General features: G+C 41.5%; 1 protein-coding gene across 25 annotated transcripts; it reads left to right on the top strand.

Moving 5' to 3' along the window:
* The first annotated feature begins 224 nt into the window (after nucleotides 1-224).
* Tra2a (transformer 2 alpha) lies at nucleotides 225-19,123 on the top strand. 25 transcript variants are annotated; one of them, XM_087658713.1, is made up of 10 exons: nucleotides 230-424; nucleotides 4,508-4,565; nucleotides 10,437-10,749; nucleotides 11,031-11,164; nucleotides 13,187-13,346; nucleotides 14,274-14,462; nucleotides 16,094-16,209; nucleotides 17,286-17,420; nucleotides 18,059-18,126; nucleotides 18,269-19,078. In XM_087658713.1, the coding sequence occupies exons 5-10, from the start codon at nucleotides 13,314-13,316 to the stop codon at nucleotides 18,277-18,279; spliced, it is 552 nt and encodes a 183-aa protein (XP_087514839.1). In that variant the 5' UTR covers nucleotides 230-424; nucleotides 4,508-4,565; nucleotides 10,437-10,749; nucleotides 11,031-11,164; nucleotides 13,187-13,313; the 3' UTR covers nucleotides 18,280-19,078.
* Nucleotides 19,124-20,830: the final 1,707 nt, after the last annotated feature.

The raw sequence follows: 20,830 nt of genomic DNA, 5'->3' as shown, positions 1-20,830 counted from the left end.
AAAGCCCACAGTTGCCTGGCCAGGCGGTGATGCTCGCCTTTAATTCCAGCGCCCTGAGGATAAACAGACCAAAAACCAAATTGCAGGCTCTTGAAACCCGCCAATCTCCCGCGCGAGGCCAAGCGAACACAAAGCCTCCCGGGGAGGAGGCGGAGTTCGTGACGCCATCGCGGATCCGCCCCCTGACGTCAGGCGCCGGGGACACCAGGAGGTTTCTGGCGGTACCGGCGCCATTTTGCCCGAGCGTGCGAGCTAGTGGGAGTGGAACGCACCGGCCGTTGTAGCCGTCGCCTTCTTCCTCCCCACAGTCAAACAGCGCGGTGACTAGGCCGTCGGCCCTCGAGCCGAGACATATCTCTTGTTTAGTGCTCGGGAGCGCCTGGCCAACATGAGTGATGTAGAGGAGAACAACTTCGAGGGCAGAGTGAGTACAAAGCCGCGGGAGCCGTCTTCGGCGGCGGCCCGATGCTCCGGGGCTCAGGGACGAGCGCGGTCGGTCGGGCGAGGTTGCGGGGCCCGCAGGAGCAGCCTTGAGGGCCACCGCGAGCGCGTCACGTCCCAAGATGGCTTCGAGGTCCCCCTGCCTGCCCAGATGCCCCACTAACCCGCAGCGCTCCTTTCTGGCGGCTGACTGGTACCTGGCCTGGTCCTATCCTCTCCTGTCGCTCCCTTTCCTCTCAGCTTCCCATCTCTGCTCCGAGGTGCGGGTCCCCTGCGCGGTGGGGCAGGAGGCGGCGGGGCGCTCCCTCCGGCCGGATAGTGGTAGGTGCTTCCATCGGTGGCATCTCAGGCCACCACCCCTCCGGCCATCGCAGCGGGGTCCCGGGGTCGGAAGTGCGCGGGGCTGTTGTCGGGGCGGGGAATTGCTGGCGCGGGACTAGCTGGGGCCTGTGTCTCCTTGGCTGGCTCTCTGTTGCAGTGAGCGGCCGCGTCTCCGTCGGAACCGGCGGCGTCGCGTCTGTAAAGGCGAAAGCCTTGAGGTTGAAGGTGGGACCGAGCCCAGTGAAGTGGTTAGTCAACTACGCAAGAGCCTTTTCCCTTAATGTCCTCTAACCTTTCGCTTCTAAATGAATGTGGAAATGCAGTAACGCCTGTTTTTTTTAGCTGCTAGATGTTGGGCTCTTTATGTCTCAACTTCTAAAAGCTTTCTTTCCTGTGACCATTCATCTGAAAACTCCTTTACAGGTTTTTATGGCTAAACTGCCAAGACATCTTACTTTAAACCTTACATAACTGAACGAATTTCTTGTCTCAGTGTTCAAAAAAATAACTAATCAGTATTAACTCAAAAGATTACCTGAGATTTACAGACCCTCCCCCGTTTTTCTCACCCGTTCCCCAAGAAAAGGCTCAAGGTTTTCATTATTTGAGGTCTTGTGGCTATAAACAGTATACTCAGCTTGCGTATATTAGAAGTTACCGGTTTTTTGAGTTTTTTTTTTTTTTTTTTTTTTTTTTTTGGTTCTTTTTTTTGGAGCTGGGGACTGAACCCAGGGCCTTGCGCTTCCTAAGCAAGCGCTCTACCACTGAGCTAAATCCCCAACCCCCGGTTTTTTGAGTTTTATCCCGAAGTTACCCTAGTATTGGAAATTAATGGAAGTGAGCCCTGGTAAAACCATGGAAGGAAAAGGGAAACAAAAGTCCCTTGGTACTTACTGGAGGTCCAGCTGTTGTGCTGGTAGTCTAGTGGAGGAGGGGCGGGTGGAAAAAAACCACTGGAGGAGTTTGCTGGAAGGAAAGAATTTGTCCCTTTTGGAAGCTCAGGATTTAGCCACCTGTAGTCTGTCAGTCAAGTCGTACGGTCAGTTAGGTTTTTGATCTTTTTTATTTAATGCACTAGGACAAGATTCTAACTCCGTTTAACTTTGATTGGATTATTTGAATGAAATTTGCATGCAATGTAGTTGAACCTGCCTATTGTTTTTAGGGTTGTTTTGTTGTACTAACAAGGTTTTTTTTTGTTTTGTTTTTTTTGTTTGTTTGTTTGTTTGTGTTTTTTTTGAGCTGGGGACCGAACCCAGAGCCTTGCGCTTCCTAGGTAAGCGCTCTACCACTGAGCTAAATCCCCAGCCCCATACTAACAAGTTTTTAAGACCATGAAGTAAAATAAATATTTGCAGGTAGTTGTATTACTTGTGAAACTATTAGTAATTAGGAAAGGATATTTCGGTTTGTTTTGGTTTGGTTGGTTGTTGGTTGGTTAGTTTTTGTTCCTGGTTTGGTTTGTGGGCTTTGCATCAGTGTTTGTCCGATTGCTCTGCTTCTCTAATTTGTACTCTGGTGGAAGGAGTAGTGGATAATCACCACCTTACCCACCCCAAAATATTTAAGATTCCTATTCACTTTTTAGTTAAAATGTATTTATTAACCTAGTTAACAGATAGGAACTTTTCTAGCTCCCCTCTTCTGCCATTCATGGTAACAAAAAAAATTTTTTTTGAACTTTTTACAGCAGTATCAGTGGTTCAGTGAGTTGTCTCACCAGCACATTCAGGGTCAGCTCTTTATGATGCAACAGATATTTTGCTTCGTATTCTTAAATTGTAATTGAACAGACTTGTAATTACATAAAGAATTAGAAGACTAGAGGCTTTTGGGAATGTTCACCTTGATTTTTGTTGAACTTTGTGGGAGTGGAACACTCAGGCCTTTTGCGTGCCAGGCAAGTGCTCTACAATCCTTTTCTTTTTTTTTTTTTTTTTTTTTGGTTCTTTTTTTCGGAGCTGGGGACGGAACCCAGGGCCTTGTGCTTCCTAGGTAAGCGCTCTACCACTGAGCTAAATCCCCAGCCCCTACAATCCTTTTCTTAAAGCAGCTCAGTATTTAAATGTAGTTGTTGTTTGGTGGGTTTTTTGTTTGGGTGGAGGGTTGTATGCTTGTTTTTCCCTGCTGACCATAAATGCTATGCCCCCTTTTCATTGCCCGGGAAGATGTCTGAGGGCAACAAGATAAACAAGGTGTTTGAATGATATGTTGTTGAAATTATTTTTGTGGTAGTTAGTCTTCAAACTCTTCTCATTACAGTAAATTAGGAAGGCATTGACAGGTCAGTAGTCAAATGTTGGGCTTATGGAGTAGTTTTAACAGATTACTAATGTACAGATTTTTAGTTCTTTCCCTTCTGTAGGGATTTATTGAGAAGACTGCAGTAAATGACTGCACTGTATCTTCAGGTGTGACAGGGAGCATGTTAATCCCACCTCAGTAAAAGTGTTCAAAATTAGGTGGAGGCGTCCTAGATGGACCAACACTGAAGATAAAATACAACATTTTGGAGTTCAAACTCTTTTGGGTGCATTTTAGAAATAACCACCCAGGTGGTGCTGCTGGTGCACACCTAACACTTGGAGAGTAGAGGCAGGTGGATCTCTTGAGTTTGGCTACCCTGGTCGACTGATCGAGTTCCAGGACAGCCAGGGCTCCAAAAATCAAAGCCAGGAAAAAAAAAAAAAAAAAAAAAAAACCAAGAGGAGCTGGGAAGAGTGGTTAAGAACACTAACCTGGGTTCAGCACCTACATGGCAGCTCACCGCTGTCTGTAACTTCAGGTCCATCACTCACACAGACATACATGCAGGCAAAATAGTGCACATAAATAAAAAGTAGAAAGTTATAAAAGGAAAGAAGGAACAAGAACCAACCAAGACGTGGAAGACCACATGAGTCAGCCCCAGTTTACGTTTAGATTTTTCTTTGTGAAATGCACATTGCACTTCACTGTATTGAACATTAATAGAGTTTGCCAAAAGTATTCAAGCCATATTAGATTGATTGTGTGTTTTATTTACTTTATGTGTACGGGTGCTTTGCCTGCATGTATGTCTGTGTCCACACATGTGGAATGCCCAAGGAAGCCAGGAGAGGAAGTCACATCCTCTGGGACTAGGGTTGCAGGTGGTTGTGAGCTACCAAGGACTTGCAGTCTTAATTTTGGGTGACTGTCAATTTAAGTCTGGATTTAAAAACGAAACACTGTCATCAAAGTGTATCAGGTTAAGTGCTGAAATAGTGACACATGTGTAGTCGTGATGACAAAGGGTTTCGAATTCAAGGAGTTAGACTTGAACCCAACGTGCAATAAGAGCCACCTATGAACTTCATTTTGGCAACTCTAATTATTTATGGCAGAAACTCCTCTCAAGGAACACAGGAGAGTAATTGTGTCTTTACAAAAAGTCACAATCTGGATCCAGGGCTGGGTGTGGTGTGGCATATCATTGATTCCCAGCACTTGAAAGCCAGAGGCAGTCAGATCTCTCAAGTCCAAGTCAACCAGGGTGCTCAGTAAGGTCCTGCCCCCAAAACAAAATAAAAATCCAGACAGGCGGTCCCCAGCTCCGAAAAAAAGAACCAAAAAAAAAAAAAATCCAGACAGGTCCATAAACAAGTTACTTGGTGGGTGCATATATCAGTTTAGCAAGATGTGACGAAGATGTTTTGAGACAGGGTTTCACTGAAGCTCAAGCTCTTGCCTTAACTCAAGATCTTTTTGTTTCAACTGCTCCTAGATACTGGAATTTACAGCCAGAGGCTACCACACCCAGTGCTCTTTTGAATGTGGGAAAGGTGACTTGGTTTGACTTTCTTTTCTCTTTAAGTATCTCACTGTTTACTCCTGACTGACCTCACAATCTGAGATCTATTTGCCTCTGTCTCCTGAGGGCTGGCATCTGTTTATCACCTTAATAGAAATGATGAATTGTCTGCTTTATAAAACTTACCCAAAGTTAAGAGTTTTGCTCCTAATGTCCCTCATAGAATGTAAGAAGAACTGACATAACCCTTGTAATTCTTATTCTGGCCTCTTAAAAAGGGAGTCCGAGTGTAACGTCTCTTTGCTATGGAATGATTCATTGATGAAAGTGAAAAATTTACCTTTACTAATTGGAATTAAAAGTTGTATTTGTGTGCTGTAGAAGATGGCTCAGTGGGGAAAATGCTTGCTATAGAGCATATGATCCTAAGTTCTGAAGCCTGTCACCTAGATGTAAAAAGCATGTCTTGGCAAAGTGTGCCTCAAATCCAAGTGATTAGGGGATTCTCTGGAGTCCTTAGGCAGTTCAGCTAATGAGTAGATGAGCTCTGGGTTCAGTGAGAGACCAACCCTATCTCAAACAGTAAAGTGGAGTCCCAATGGTTCAGGCACACTCTTCTGGCCTCTGGGTATGGCAAATACAGGTTACTCAGAAATATATGCAGGCAAAACACACATAAAATAAAAAATAATTTATGAGCCAGGTGGTGGTACACACCTTTAATCCCAGCATTGGGATGAAGAGGCAGGCAGATCTCTTTGAGTTCGAGGCCAGCCTGGTCTATAAAGCTAGTTCAAGGACTACACAGAGAAATGCTGTTCAGAAAACAAACCTAAACAAACAAAAGGGGAGATCTTGTCTTTAAATAAGGAGAGATGGGATGTGTTTCCTTCACTTCTGGAATTGATTTACTGGCTTGTTTTTAAACAGTTTATTTGGGGTTTAAGATTTTTATGAGAATTGGAGAGTTGGCACAGCCGAAAGGAACCAGATTTTTTCTTGCACTGGCATCAAGTAGCTCACAAGGACTTTAGTTCCAGTTTCCAAAGGAACCAATGCCCTCTCTAGCTTCTGTAGCACCGGGGTGTAAGTGGTGTGCATAAATACATGTAACACAATTTTAATGGGAAGTTTGTGTGAAATTTAGAAATGAGATTTGTCATACTGCTTTAGTTAAGCCTCAGCAACTTAACACTTAGATTAATATGCTTAGGGAGGTGGGTAGTGTGGAAGTAAAAGAAGTGGCTGGGTTTTAAGAGTGTTGCTGTTTCTCCAGAGGACCTGAACTGGGCTTCCAGCACCCATGTCTGAAAACTCACCGCTGTCTGTGACTCCAGCTCCAAGGAATCCGTCACCCATTTCTGGCCTCTGCAGGCACCCACATGCACTAATACAGACATGTGCACGTCAAATCTTGAAGCTGGGTGTGGTGATACATGCCTTTAATTCTAACACTCTAGAGGCAAAGGCTGGCCCAATGCACATAGTAACACAGAGGTAACCTTAAATGAAAGAAAGTCGATCTTTTTTAAGTCTCTGGGAATGTTAAAGGCACTTGCCTAAAATTAACCCTGACAGCCTGATTTCAATACTTCCAACCTTCATGGTGGAAAAGGAGACCAGACTCCTCCACATGCACATGCTTACCGAGACACACAGACCAACACTCCCAGTAAATAAGTAAATAAATTTACAGAAAAGAGGTAAAACTAGCCAGGCATTGTGGCCTGTAATTAATCAACTTGTCTATAATCAGCCAATCCCTCTTAAAAGGGACAGGAGGAACAGGAATTGAAGACCAAGTTAGGCTAATGGCTAGCCAGCTCTAGTGACTCAGACCTATATTCTGCACTGTAGGAGAATTGCTATAGGTCCAGCTCATTGTGGGTTTCAGAAAACCTAAACTACCAGAAAAAGTAGGGGAAATGGGGGAAAGGTAAAGCTGTTTTACTTATAGTAGAAATAGTACTAAATTTGGTGTTGGGTTTCTTTTCTACTGTATTAAATGCTATCATTAAGTCAGTTGAACTACTGTTCTTTCTCTATTTCATCCCCTACTTTTAATTGTACAAATTTGCAAACTTAAAAAAATCTTAAAGCTTGAGTTTTTTAGATTTAAGATTTTTTTTTCACTGAAGGGTTTTGGTTTGCTAAATGGAAAAGTAGGCTTTTGGGGGGGGGGGCAATGCCTGTAACTCTCCACAGTGCATTGCTGTAGCTTTATAGGTTTGTGTGAGAAGTGCTAGGCATGGTGGCCCATGACTACTTCAAGAGAACTATTTGATAACTTAGTTTGACGAGAGAAAAGTGGCATGAATAATCAGCATAGTAGTTCCCTTGAACCTGGCTGACTAAAAATGTTTGATATTTTCAGTTGATGCTCAGGCATCTTGATCACCCTTAAAAGGTATTTATTTCTACTGCTGAGTGAAGACAAGTAGAACTGAAGTATTAGTGAAAAAAAAAAGTAACTGTCACATTGAGGCGAGGTTGTTAAATACTAGGAAGGTGGAAGGCCAATAGGAAATGTGAGCTGCACATAGGCTTTTGTCTATAGTCATGCCTTCATTGGCCGTTGGTAAGTTTTCTCCTGATAGGAGAAAAACAACGTCCACTCAGCTTCCTGCATGTTAGGAAAGCTCTCAAACAACTGAGCTATGTCCCCAGCAGTAGACTTTTGAAATCATTTTCACACCAGCTTTTGAAATAGCATTTTATCAAAACACGTATGTAAGCTGGCAGGGTTATGGGCAGCATTTAAAATTTATACTGAGGGGTTGGGGATTTACTCAGTGGTAGACAAGCGCAAGGCCCTGGGTTCGGTCCCCAGCTCCGAAAAAAAAAAAAGAAAAAAATTTAAACTGAAAGATTATAAATTTTACAAATATAAACTCATGTCACAGTTATGAGTTGATTGCTAGTTAAGAGTTATCCAGTAGTCTTTATGACATCCTAGTATATTAGACAAGTGTGATCATAAATGAAGTTAAGACCTGCCCCATTCTTCATAGAGAAAGAACTCAAAAAAAAGTGTCCCTGCTTGTAGACTCATTAAATAGAGTAAGCATGGTGTTTGGACAGCCAAAGTGCATTTTCTTCTTTTTAGTATATGATTTAAATTCACTAGTTTATTTTTATGGAAATTCCCACTTTATAAAGTACTGGGAAATAACAGGAAGTTTGTTTCATGTGATGTACATACTTGAATATATATAAATTTACTTTGCCTTACTTACTACTAAACTCTAGCTAAGCCTCTGTACTTTACATCCACAGTATACTGAGCATCCTGTTGTTCTTGTTCTGCAACAGTTTGTTCAGATAGCAAATACCAGAACCTGTTTGAGTTGTGCTTAGCCTTCTGCCTGGCTTCTTTCTAGTTTGTAGTATCTAAAGTAGATTGAAGCCTATTTAGTGTTTCTTTTATAATCTGTGATATAGGTCAGTATGAGTCCATGTTTCATTCAGCTGGGCAGTGTATTGTAAAGGGTTATTGGATATTGTAGCCAGGATACTAAGGACTTGTTAACATCCCTTCAGTGAGACAGCTTTAAGAGCTGGTTAGTCTGATGGGAGAAGACAGACCACCAACTCTTTCCAGCTTTTTTCCCCCTTCTTTGTAATTTAAATTCTCAAATTCTAAATAGTCTTATGAATTTTTTTTAAATTAAAATTAGCCAGGTGTCCCACATGCTTATTAAAATAATGCTTTTGAACTGGATGTATAAATCAGTGTGACAGTGCTTACTTAGCATGGGACAGTTGTGGGTTCAGTCCTTAGCTCTGCCAGAAAGAAGAGAACACCTTCAAAATATTTTTAGAGGATATTCTGCTATGCAGTGTATTTTGTTGCTACTCAAGATCTGGGGCTTAAGTTTATATTTAAAAAAAAAATTACTGAGTTTTTTAAGTCTCCAGAAGAAATTTTGGAGGCCAGCGAGATAGCTAACAGTAGGTAAGAAGGCATTGCAGCCATACCTCACAGCCTGAGTTCTGAGTACCAGTGGACAGGCTGCTCTTTGTCCACATGTGCACAAAACACAAATAAAATGTATTTAATTTTTGAAAGAAGTCGTTTTTCAGTAACAGTACTTATGAGAAGCTTAGAAATTTAAAAATGTACCTGGGCCATTACATTTTTGTCATGTTAAAGGGTTCATTAATCGTTTAAGAGTAAAAAGTACCTCAGAACAGGACCTTCTAATGCCTAATTGTATAACAAAGGCTGTGGTGCTTACATAAATGCTATTGTGACCTCTAGAGGGCCTTTTTGTTTTTAATTTATGTTTTTATGCACATTGGTGTTTTGCCTGCACATATGTCTGTGTGAGGATGTCAGATCCAGGAGTTACAGACAGTTGTGAGCTGCCATGTGGGTGTGGGTGTTGGGAATTAAACCCTGGTCCTCTGGAAGGGCATTCAGTGTTCAGTGCTCTTAACCTGAGCCATCTCAGCCCAGAGGAGGGTCTGTTTTATAGAAAGGAAAGGCAACAGAAAAAACAGGATTTGAACCAGCCCCTGAGACCGGTTACAAGCAAAATTAATTTTTTTCCTGTAAGTAAATATGTTGTTCCATGCTTCTGTCTAGGCATTTAAGAGTCTAAGATATGAAAGACTTAACACTGGATAACTAAATGGAAATGCCATTGACCAGGAAAATAATGGGTGGAGTTCTTGTTAAATATATCTTTTGATATTAAACTTCAAGAAAGGGGTCCCAGGATAGGGTGTTTACCTAGCACTAGGCCCTGGTTCAATTCCAGCACTGCAACTCAAGTTTGGTTGTACATGCCAATATATACTTGGGAGATAAAGGCTGGAGAAGTGGGATATCTTACTGCATAACAAACTGGTATGAATATATACTTTTGTAAGATTGAGCTAATTCTTTGTATTAATAACTAAGTCTTAAGTAGATGGATAAACCAAATCTTCATTTCTATTTTGGTTGTTTGGCTCTCATTTTAGTCAAGTTACATGGTTTTAGTCAGTTTTAAGCTATTTGGTAAGTTTTTACTTAGAACTTTCTCAGAAACTGATTTGTCATGAAGATGTATGTTTGTTGTCAAGAGATGAGATGCCCTTGGAAGGAGTGCAAATGTGCATACATGCAAAAGAAATAGAGGCAACTGGCGTGATACACATTTTCTTATTTGTACCCCATGGTATTTAAGTGGTACAAGAGCCAGGGATTTCTGTGAACTATAGTCCACCCTGGGTTATGAAATGCAAATGTGTCTCATAAAACAGCAGTGCCATATACTTGAGGTATTTATGAGCCAAAGTAAGGACTGTTAGAAACCTTGTTCTTTTCCCTTTAGTTTTTCTATGCTTACTTCAAAACATCTTTCTGGTTAATCAGAATAAGTGAAGATGGTAGTCAAAATTGGGAGAAGGTGTAATTTTACTATTTGTTGTGTCTTGATTTCTGGCATATGTGCTGTCACTTGAGTTCAGATGGTGTGCACAGTTATTTTGGCCTGGGATACTTTGATTCAGCAGTGCCTGAATTTCTTAATGTGGCTTATTGAAAGTTAATTTTAAGATCAGTAAGAGCCTTCAGCCTATAAAATAGTGGAAAATGAATATTTAGGTGGGGGGATTGCAGCTTATGTTGGAATTACCTATTTATATTAAAATTAGGGACTAGAATGGAACACGAGAGGGGAGGAGGGTAAAGAGGGTTAAAAACTTTAGAGAAATTCAGTGAATTCTGTTAGACTACACTTTTGAACATTTTTAAATACTATAAAATTTGGGTTTTTTTAATTTATTTTTAAATAAACTAGTTATTTGCACTTTACCTGCTGGCCTTCCCATTTGGTAGATAACATTCTGAACTCCAGCAGAGTTTTATAATCCCCACGTGCTTAAATATACTAAATGTTCTTTTTCCATTAAGGTTAATGTTCGTGAAGAAATTGAAGAGTTTTTTCCAAGAATGTGGAAGATAAATCAAGATAAAAGAAGGCTAATGAAAAGTATTAAAGATCAGAAAATTAAAATTGAATGGGGGAAAAAATTGAACAGAAGATTGGTCAGATAGAAGCACTTGAATATTTTTTTTAAGGCTATTTTGAATTGTTTGAATTGGGGAAGAATACACGAAGTATGAAAAATGAAAAACTCAATGAAGAATGAAGAGAAGTAGAAAGCAAGAGTGAAGTAGAATTAAAAGAATCTGGAAGAATGAATGGGTCCTAGGTTAAGTAAATGTATGGTTTATGTTCCAGTGTCTGTATGATCAAGTTGTAGATGAATTTGCATGATTACTTAGTTAATAGAAAATTGGTGATCTGGTTCAAGTAGGGAATTACTGAGGACAGTTAGCAGTATTAACAATGGGATATTAATGAGCTGAAATTTTTTTCTGGAGGGTATTGCCTAACCATTTGTTTTTCAGGAGCAATCAATATAAATAATTACCGTACTTTAAATGTTAGGTGTTAGGCATCTGCATGACCAGTGCCATTTGTAATACTGTCTTCTTTGTTAGGAGTCTCGCTCTCAGTCAAAATCTCCAACGGGAACTCCTGCTCGTGTAAAATCAGAGAGCAGGTCAGGATCTCGTAGTCCATCAAGGGTTTCCAAACATTCTGAATCCCATTCTCGATCAAGATCAAAATCCAGGTAAGCTTAAAATTTGTAAACTGCTTTCTTGAGTGTAAGCGGGGTTTGTCAGATCTCCTTTTAGCTTCATTTCACAGAAAGTTCACCATAGGCTTAGATTGCAGCATTTAGAAACCTTTCTTGGCATATCTGTTAGCTGCTACCCATTGAGTAAAGACACCTGCCACCATACCTGATTCTCTGAGTTTAGTCCTTAGAATCCAAAGGTGGAGCTGACTACTGCAATTGTACTCTGACCTCTACCCATAAGCCCACACAGGTACATGGTACATATACACACAATCAAAAATAAATTAGCAGGCCCGGACACACACACATCTATAATCCATCTCATTTCAGTCGGGCCAGAGCTTGCCAGTGTGGCTGTTGTAGCCAAAGAGCTTGCTCTAAGGATCCCTACCTTCTAAAACTGGAGTTACATGTCAGTCACCACACCCAGCCAACATTTATAGGGCTTCTGAGGGTCTGTACTCTAGTCCTCTGCCTTACATGGGGATAAGCCATAAGCCATCTGCCCACGTCAGAAACTGATTATTTTAAGGTGGTAGATTGGGCTACTATTAGTATTAAGGAAACTAAGGAACATCCCATTCAAATGCTTTTGCTCAGGTAATATTTTCGGTTTTATTTTATCCCTTTTTTAGAAGTCTCTATTCAAAACTTAGTACAGGCTATCTCAGTACTCCTTGCTCTAAATCCCTTTAAAGGTCTAGCACATTTTACTGTTTTGCTATTCTCCAAGTGCATCTCCATCTCTCTCCTTTTCATTTTAGACAGGTTCTCATGCAGCCCAGGCCGGCCTGGAACCCGCACATGTTGTAGCAGTGAAGGCATGGAGCACCGTGCCCTGCTGCTACAGCTGATCATTTCTGTTTTCAAATGGGTTCTCCTGCCTCTGTCTCCTGGGCCCTGCTTAAAGTCATGTGTCACCATGCTCTGCTCTGTCTCTGTGTCTTTCTTGCGTTTAATGGAAGGTGAAATGAGAGTGCAGAAATAGACTGAACGGGGATTTTAAAAATCAGGACCTGAATTTGATTCTAGTTCTCAGGACACATGTTTGACAGCTTATAACTAACCTCCTGTAACTACCTTCAGGAGATCTGCAATCCACTTCTGGATAGCTGGATGGCGTCTACAAACATGTACACATAGACATGTTCTGTGTGAACACAAGCAGGTGCCCATGGAGTCTAAAGGGGGATTGAATCCTTTACAGAAAATTGAATTGGAAACCAAAGTCCGGTCCTCTGCAAGTACAGTGTGCATTCTCTTTTTTTTCTTTTTTTCTTTTTCTTTTTTCTTTTTTTTCAGAGCTGGGGACCGAACCCAGGGCCTTGCGGTTGCTAGGCAAGCGCTCTACCACTGAGCTAAATCCCCAACTCCTACAGTGTGCATTCTCAACAAGCAAGCCATCACTCCAACCCCCAAAAATCTTTTAAAAATATTTTCCCAGGTCAAAGGAAGTATTAAAACTTCTCAGTTGTCACAGCACAACAGAAATGAAAGACAGAGAGCTAAAAACAGCCTGCTTTGTATGCAGTCTGGAATACAGAGGGAACAGGTCTAGTACTTTTTTTTTTTTTTTTTTTAAGAATTATTTTATGTAGTACACTATGAGTACACTATTGCTGTCTTCAGCCACACCAGAAGAGGGCATCAAATCCCATTACAGATGGCTGTGAGCCACCATGTGGTTGCTGGGAATTGAACTCAGGACCTCTAGAAGAGCAGTCAGTGCTCTTAACCACTGAGCCATCCCTCCAGCCCCTGATCTCTAGTACTTTATAAAGATTACTTACTAAGAGTGTTCTTTTTTTAAATCACGTTTTATGTCTATATATGTGTATCATGTGCATGTAGTGCCCTCAGAGACCAGAAGAAAGAGTCATCCCTGAAACTAGAGTTAGAGATGGTTGTAAGCCATCCTAAACCAAACCTGGGCCTTTTTGGAGACTCTTAGCTGCTGAACTCTCTCTCCAGCCTTGAGACCCAGTATTTTACCTGAGTTTGTTTCTTTAACAGGTCGAGGTCACGGAGGCATTCTCATAGACGCTACACGCGATCCAGGTCACACTCTCACAGAAGACGGTCGCGAAGTAGGTCCTATACACCAGAGTACAGGCGGAGGAGGAGCCGGAGCCACTCCCCCATGTCAAACCGCAGAAGGCACACTGGCAGCAGGGTATGTGTGCAAGAGTTAGAGGACATTTGTTTTCTCTTTCATGGATGTGGTCATGGCATAATACCTTGCTTTTTGAAAAGCTTCTGGGCTTTGTACAATCTTATTTAGGCCTAGAATGTTTTCAGCCTCTGAGACTTGCTGCTGAGTAAGCTCACCCCTTCCTAGTTCTGGCTGGCTGGTCTCTTCTGACTAAAAAGAAAAAATCCTCCACACTGATTTCAAACTGGCTTCTCACAGCTTTGACTGCATTGCTCTGCTTGGCCTCCTTCTAACCTTGGCAATATGTTCTAATCTTCTGGTTCCTCATTCTCCGACTTGTTCTCTCTGCAACACCTGTCCAGTCAAACTGCTTGCTCCTTGTACTGACCTCTCCTAAGTAGCTTTCCTTTCTGCCCTTAGCATGTGTGCTCTATGTGACAGGTGTTTGATGTGAGACACTGGAGTGTTTTGGTTTAATAGTTGGCTGTAGCCCAGCAAGTGGATCAGGGTGCTTGGCTGCCATGCTGGATATCTTGAGTTTAAACCTAGAGTCCACATTTTAGACATTGTAGAAAGAATTGTCCTGACTTCCACGTTTCGTAGCACAAGTCCATTTATACACACAGTACATGAATCTGTTTTTTTAAAAAATAGGTGACAGAGTCCAGGTTTCTTGGGTTCAACCTCCAGCACCACCATAACATTGGGTATGGTTCATGGATAACCCGAGCACTGAGGTAGAAATGAAAACAAGTCAGATAAGTAGTGAAGGATTAGGCATGGGAAAGGTGAATTCTTTGGGTACATTCTGAAAGTTGCTGGGGTAAGATAGAAAGCAGGACTGTTTGTAAGGCTATCAATAGCTATACAGTGTATTCCCGAAAGATCTTCATGTGTTTTGATCTTATATATTGAGTTCCAATTAAATTTAATTCTTTCATTCAACAGGCAAACCCAGATCCTAACACTTGCCTGGGAGTATTTGGCCTCAGTCTGTATACAACAGAGAGAGATCTTCGTGAAGTTTTTTCTCGATATGGACCTCTGAGTGGTGTTAATGTGGTTTATGATCAGCGAACTGGGAGGTCACGCGGGTTTGCTTTTGTGTATTTTGAGAGGATAGATGACTCTAAGGAGGTAAATCTGGTCTTACAATTTTCATTTAAAAGAGTTTTTGGTATGCATAGAGTATTAGTACTACTATGTAATTTCTAATTAGTAATAGCATTACTGTAAGAGGTCTATTAATCTACATTTCTGTAAACATGCCTTCTGATCCTGTGACCTGACTGGAGCTCTCAGTGTTGCAGTTAAAGTTGGTTAGTTTCGCTCTTCAGTTTTGTTTTATTGTATAATTAGATGCTGATTGAAATCTGACCTTATGAAGTAAATCATACAAATTAATGTCAAAAACTACAGTTGTATAAGTGCTCCTTTTTTAAATAAGCCCATATTCATGTTTAAATTAACCTAATTTTGATCTAATTCCCCATGTACAGATGCATACGTGGCTTTTCTAATCTGTTAATATGTTTGTTATTCTGTTCTATACTCAAACATGAATTGATACAAATCATAATAAAAGTTGGTGCCTAGTCCAAAGATAGTGCCCAATAATGGCATTTGGGGCTGAGAGGACATTTAGTGTGCTGGTGTGTAGAACATGTCATATATCTTAGTTTGTAAATTTTTTATCTAATGGGCACACTAATTTCTCATTATCAACATTTTTATTTTTTATTAGTGTGTATTTGGGGCTTTGCTTATTCCTGTTTGTTTTAAGTCATGGCCTCACTATGAATTGCTGGCTGTCCTCAAACTCACTAAGATCTGCCTGCCTCTATCTCTTGAGTTCTGGGATTTGCCTTATTTCAGTTAGGATATGAGCCAGACTTGGTATATAGTATGACTGTAGTCCCACTACTTGGGAGATAGATAAACAAAAATAGATCAAGGTAGGTAGAGGATGGGTACAAACATCCAGGCAGGCAGATAGGGGCAGAAACAGAAGAACTATCATTGCGCACGCGCGCACCCCAAAGTGGAATGAGAAGCTCAAATGCAGACGGCTGTGTTCCTTTACACTTGGCAATCACTAGGGGGCAGTATTGGCTTAGCTGTGTTAATTTTAAAACGGGGGAGGGGAGAGTGTAAAGTATTACAGGGATGTTTGCATCCCTTTAAATCGTTGCCTTTTTTTTTTTTTCCTCTCTCTCTCCTTTTCGGAGCTGGGGACCGAACCCAGGGCCTTGCGATTGCTAGGCAAGCGCTCTACCACTGAGCTAAATCCCCAACCCCTAAATCGTTGCTTTTTAGCTACTTAGTTTTACCACAAATATTGAACTACAAATTGAAGAGCAAGAACAGGTAGGTTAGGGTGGGCATGGTGGGGCACACCTATATTCCAGTATGAGGCAGAAGGACTGGTATAATTCCCAAGCCCTTCATGGTGACATTGATACCTAGTCTTCTAAGCAGGCAGCTGAGGGTATAGATAAAAGTCTGAAGGTTAAAGCTTAGTTCACTCTTCTGAATATCTGAGATGTTTGTCAGGGAAGCAGAGCTTAGTGGCTTTGTATCTGGGCAACACAAGTAGGTTCCAAATAATACTGAGCTGGAAATACTGACAGTCCCTATGCAAGCTACATTATTACTGTGCTGTTTTCAAAGGCAGATTTATTTCAATTATAAATACTTAATGCTTGATTTTAGCTAAAAAATGGCTTCAAGTTTAGTGAATTATGAGTCGCTTTCTTTTTCTCTTGTAGGCTATGGAAAGAGCAAATGGGATGGAGCTGGATGGTAGAAGAATTCGTGTGGATTATTCTATCACCAAGAGAGCACACACACCTACACCAGGCATTTACATGGGCAGACCAACTCAGTAAGATTTTGGATTTTACAGGGTAGAGTTAGGCTAGCATGTTCAGGGCTTGGGTGTAGGTCCGGGACTCCAAAGCAAATAAAGCCAGTTTATCAAAGATAAAACTATACTCTAGGAATGTAATAATGTGTGTCAAAATTTGACTAGGAAATTGAAAACATCTGCATCTCCCTCCCTTCTGTATCATTTTATTTTTATTAGTATATATTCGTATATATATATTCGTATATATTAGTATATATTCGACTGAAAGATGGCTTACCAGTTAAAAACATTTGCTGTCCCACAGAGGAACCAAGTTAGAACACACTTAGTTACATTTATGCATGTACTCCCTGTTAGCAAGATCTGTGCTGTGTTCTTTGCTGGGCATGGTGGTTTGGCTCCAGTCCTAATAAAGAATACCAAGGAGGCAGAGGCAGGGAGTAAAGACCTGCAAAAAACAGACTTGAAAAAGTGTCCCTTACTTGAAACACATGAAGAAAGAGGACTTAATTTAAATTCACTTCCCAGGGTTCTATATATTTGATCTTTTCTTTAAATATTTATTGTAGGGAGGGGCATATGGCTTGCAGAATTTGTTTCTGTCCATCCATATAGGTTCCATAGGTAGAACTCAAGACTTGTCAGCCTTAGCAGCAAGTGCCTTTACCCACTGACCCATCTTTCTGTATTTGTATTTCTTCCTTGCCTTTCAGGTATACTTTGTTTCTACTTCCCATGCTGTTACCATCTTCTTTGTTTAAGACAGTGTCTCTTCAGAGCCTTGGTTGTCTTAGAACTCACTCTGTAGACTGGCTGGCCTCACACTCACAGAGAGCCTCCTGTCTGCCTTCCAAGTGCTGTGCTGCACTTAGTTTTATTTTTCAGTGTGTGTTGGGAAGGGTATACATGAGCACAATAAATGCCCTTGGAAGCTGAAAAATGGTGTCAGCTCCCCTAGGGCTAGAGGCAGGCTGTTGTGAGCCTCCCTGAGGAGTGTGGAGAATGGGATAGTGAAGAGTAGCGGGTACCCCTGTCCTGCAGTTGGTACTACATGATCTGGGTGACAGCCTTCCCCCTTTGTGTTTCTGTAGCAGTGGTGGTGGAGGTGGCGGAGGAGGAGGTGGTGGCGGCGGTGGTGGTGGAGGTGGTAGACGGCGAGATTCTTACTACGATAGAGGATATGATCGAGGCTATGACAGATATGAAGATTATGATTACCGGTACAGGTAATATTTTAATTTGGGATATCTTTACTTTGCCAAATAGTAGCATTATTCAGCACTTTAATGTTGAATGTGTATGAATAAAAACTGGATGTTGGGGGTTGGGGATTTAGCTCAGTGGTAGAGCGCTTGCCTAGGAAGGGCAAGGCCCTGGGTTCGGTCCCCAGCTCCAAAAAAAAGAACCAAAAAAATAAAAATAAAAAAAAAACAAAACTGGATGTTGGAACTGGGTAGTGGCAGTTGTTTGAGACACAAAGATAGGATCCCTTGAGCCCCACCTGTCAATATGGTTGGTGATTTTATATCTTTTCCAGTGTGGCGGGCAGGAGCTAGAGTAGATTTTAGGGCTGAGAGTGTCACTTGGTGAAACTATGATTCTCCAGTAAGTGTTAGTCCTGGGCTCAGTCTTTAGTACTGCTATGTGAGTTTTGGTTGGTTGGTTGGTTGGTTGGCTGGTTGGTTGGCTGGTTGGTTTTGAAGACAAGGTCTCAATTATGTAGCCCTGACTGGCTTGGAACTGGCTGTGCAAAGCAGCCTGGCCTCCATTAACAGATTCTATCTTTCAAGTATTGAGATTTTCTTTGTTTTTTACCTGTCTCTGTGTTGATGTGATGTGCTAATTCAGCTCTCATTTTTTACAGAAGAAGGTCGCCTTCTCCTTACTACAGTCGCTACAGGTCACGATCAAGATCCCGTTCCTATAGCCCAAGTATGTAAACTTTACTTTTGTATCATTGAGACCATCTTTCTAAGCAGTGGTTTATTTGGGGTTACTTGGCTATGGTCGCTGTTCATAGTTGAGAAGATATTAGACAAGTCAGACTGTAAGTAATTGTTTTGTTCTCTTTCAGGACGCTATTGATACCGGAGCGATTGTGCCCCAGGACTTTGCTTCCTCTTTTTGGTTTTTGGATTTCCAAGCTTCCAATGTTTCCTTTTAAAAACAAAAAACAAAAAAACCTGGTTTATTTAACCTCTGTGTGGCCAGTTGTGTTGCTGTTCTTCACCCTTTGTTATACTCTTAAAGGTGTAATTGTCTTTTCAGTAGTTGAACATCTCGAGTAAAGGAGCACCATGCTGTGCTTTGTGGTTCTTCTTTGCCTTACAGAGGATTAACTTCTTACGATGAGGAAAGAAACCATCTTTTGAAAGCTTTTTCTGATGGACATTGTAGTAGACATTAGAAATCTGTGGTATGACAAACTGCTTTTTAATCTTCTTTGGCAGAAGACAACACTTTGGATAGGTCAGTCCTGTCAGGCTTGTCTGGAGTGGCATGGAGCAGTTGAATAGTTGAGTGTAGAAAGTTTGAAGCTCTAGGAGAAAATATGGGACATTTCTTTTGAAGAATATAACTTTGAACGTAAAAATTAAGTCACCTTTTAGAAATTAAAAGCTTGTAATTCCTATAAGACATGTTGTATTTGAATTTACATGTTAAACCTTATTATAAACTTAAAGTGTGATTTTTATGTTAAGTTTACGGAAACTTTATTCCCTTAATCACTGAAGGACAACCTTTATTTATTACCTAGAACAATTGTATAACTTGCTGTTAGAAATTTTGGTATTGGGACATTGGTTACATGGGTTATTGTATAGGATCCTAAATAATACATGTGGGGAAGAGTAATTTCAAATAAAAGTTAATTTGAAAATGGGATTGTCTCTTTGATAACAGTGGAAAATACATATTTTATATACAATTTTGCTTGAGTTAACTAATTTCCCACCTCTTCCGAATTGTGTGTGTGTGTACACACCAATCCTTTTTCCTTTAATCTTTAAAAACCTATGTGGAATGTGAGCCGAGAGCATGAAGTAGAAGCAAGGATCATGGGATCAAGGATCATGGGATCAAGGATCATGGGATCAAAACTTCTGTGGAATTAAAGTATCAAATGTCCACCTTTTATTTCAGCACATGGGGGCAGAGATGGGATTTTTTGAGTTTGAAACTAGCCTGGTCTACTAGTTCTAGCACAACATACACCCTATCTCAAAAATAGTAAACCTCGGGTTGGGGATTTAGCTCAGTGGTAGAGCGCTGCTTTTTGCCTAGCAAGGCCTTGGGTTCGGTCCCCAGCTCCGAAAAAAAGAAAAAAGAAGAAAAAATAGTAAACCTGCTTTAAGTGTGTACAGTGGTACAGAACTCTAAAGACTACAATTGCCTCGAGCCCAAGTTTGGGCCAGTCTTGAAGGACTATGGGGTCAAACCCAGCCAATGAGGAAAAAACCTGCATTAGAATAGAAAACAAGTCTGTTTGCTAGCTTGGTTTGAGTTTACAAACCTTAGCGAATACGGGTGCATTCCATTATGAGATGATTCATTGCTGTGAATGTCCTTGGGCATTTTCTTGACCAATTACTGGTGTGGGAGGGTTCCCACTGTAGGGAGGTGGTGGGAACCAAACTCAGTTTTGTGAGCCAAGCCTTTTAACAACTGAGGCCTCTCTTCAGCACTTAAAAGTGGATATTCGAGGAGTTGGGGATTTAGCTCAGTGGTAGAGCGCTTGCCTAGGTAAGCACAAGGCCCTGGGTTCAGTCCCCAGCTCCGAAAAAAAGAACAAAAAAAAAAAAAGTGGATATTCGCTTAGGACAGCCATGCTACAAACAGACCCAAAGAAACCAAGTAACAAAGAGGGGCCCCTTGGTCTCAGAAGGGGAAGAGATTAGAATTTGGAGTAGGTGGAATGAGGGGACCGGGTGGGGGGAAGGGGTAAGGTTGAGTAAAAGAGGGATGAGACGGGTAGGATGGAGGGAGAGAACTGAATTGGGAGGGGCTGCATTTCTGGACAAGTGAGAACAATGGAAACTACCAGGAATCTACAAGGGTGACCTTAAGCCAAGACTCTTGCTGTGGGGGATATGGAGCTTGAACCAGACATCTCCTAACCAGGCAGGACTTCCAATGGGATTGGGACACCAACCCAGCCATGAAAACCTTAGAATTTGTCCTACCTATAAGATGTACAGGGGTAAAAAAGGTGGAACAGAATTTGAGGAAGGTCAACCCGTGACTGGCCCAGCTTGAGACCCATGTCACGTGACACTGCTTTATCTGCAGACAAGAATCTAGTATAACTCATCAGAGAGGCTTCACCCATCAACTGATGGCAGAGACCCAGAGCCAAACGAGTTGGAAATCCCGTTGAAAGGGGGAGGAAGGAAACACAGAATCAACTAACCTGGGCCCGCAGGCATGCACAGGAGGGGCTTAGGCCCTCTGCACACGTGTAACAATTGTGATTGAACTGGGGCCAGGGGCGTCTTGACTACACGCCTGCCTTTGGATCCCTTTCCCCTAAGTGGACTTCCTTGTCCAGCCTTAGAAGATGTGCCTAGATTTACTGCAATTTGATATGCCACTCATGGAATGTCCTGAGGAGAAGGGGAGGAAAGGTTGGATTGGG

This window comes from Rattus norvegicus, chromosome 4 (genome assembly GCF_021556685.1).
Source record: "Rattus norvegicus strain SHRSP/BbbUtx chromosome 4, alternate assembly SHRSP_T2T, whole genome shotgun sequence".
NCBI lineage: Eukaryota > Metazoa > Chordata > Mammalia > Rodentia > Muridae > Rattus > Rattus norvegicus.
The sequence above is the reverse complement of the archived record's forward strand: the minus strand, read 5'-3'. Positions and strand labels throughout refer to the sequence as shown.

Excerpts from the sequence above, each read along its gene's own strand:
- Tra2a (XM_087658700.1), top strand. The coding sequence starts at position 389 with ATGAGTGATGTAGAGGAGAACAACTTCGAGGGCAGA. Across the intron at positions 425-11,030 it reads AGAACAACTTCGAGGGCAGA|GAGTCTCGCTCTCAGTCAAA; the intron begins GTGAGTACAAAG and ends CTTCTTTGTTAG. Across the intron at positions 17,421-18,058 it reads GATTATGATTACCGGTACAG|AAGAAGGTCGCCTTCTCCTT; the intron begins GTAATATTTTAA and ends CATTTTTTACAG.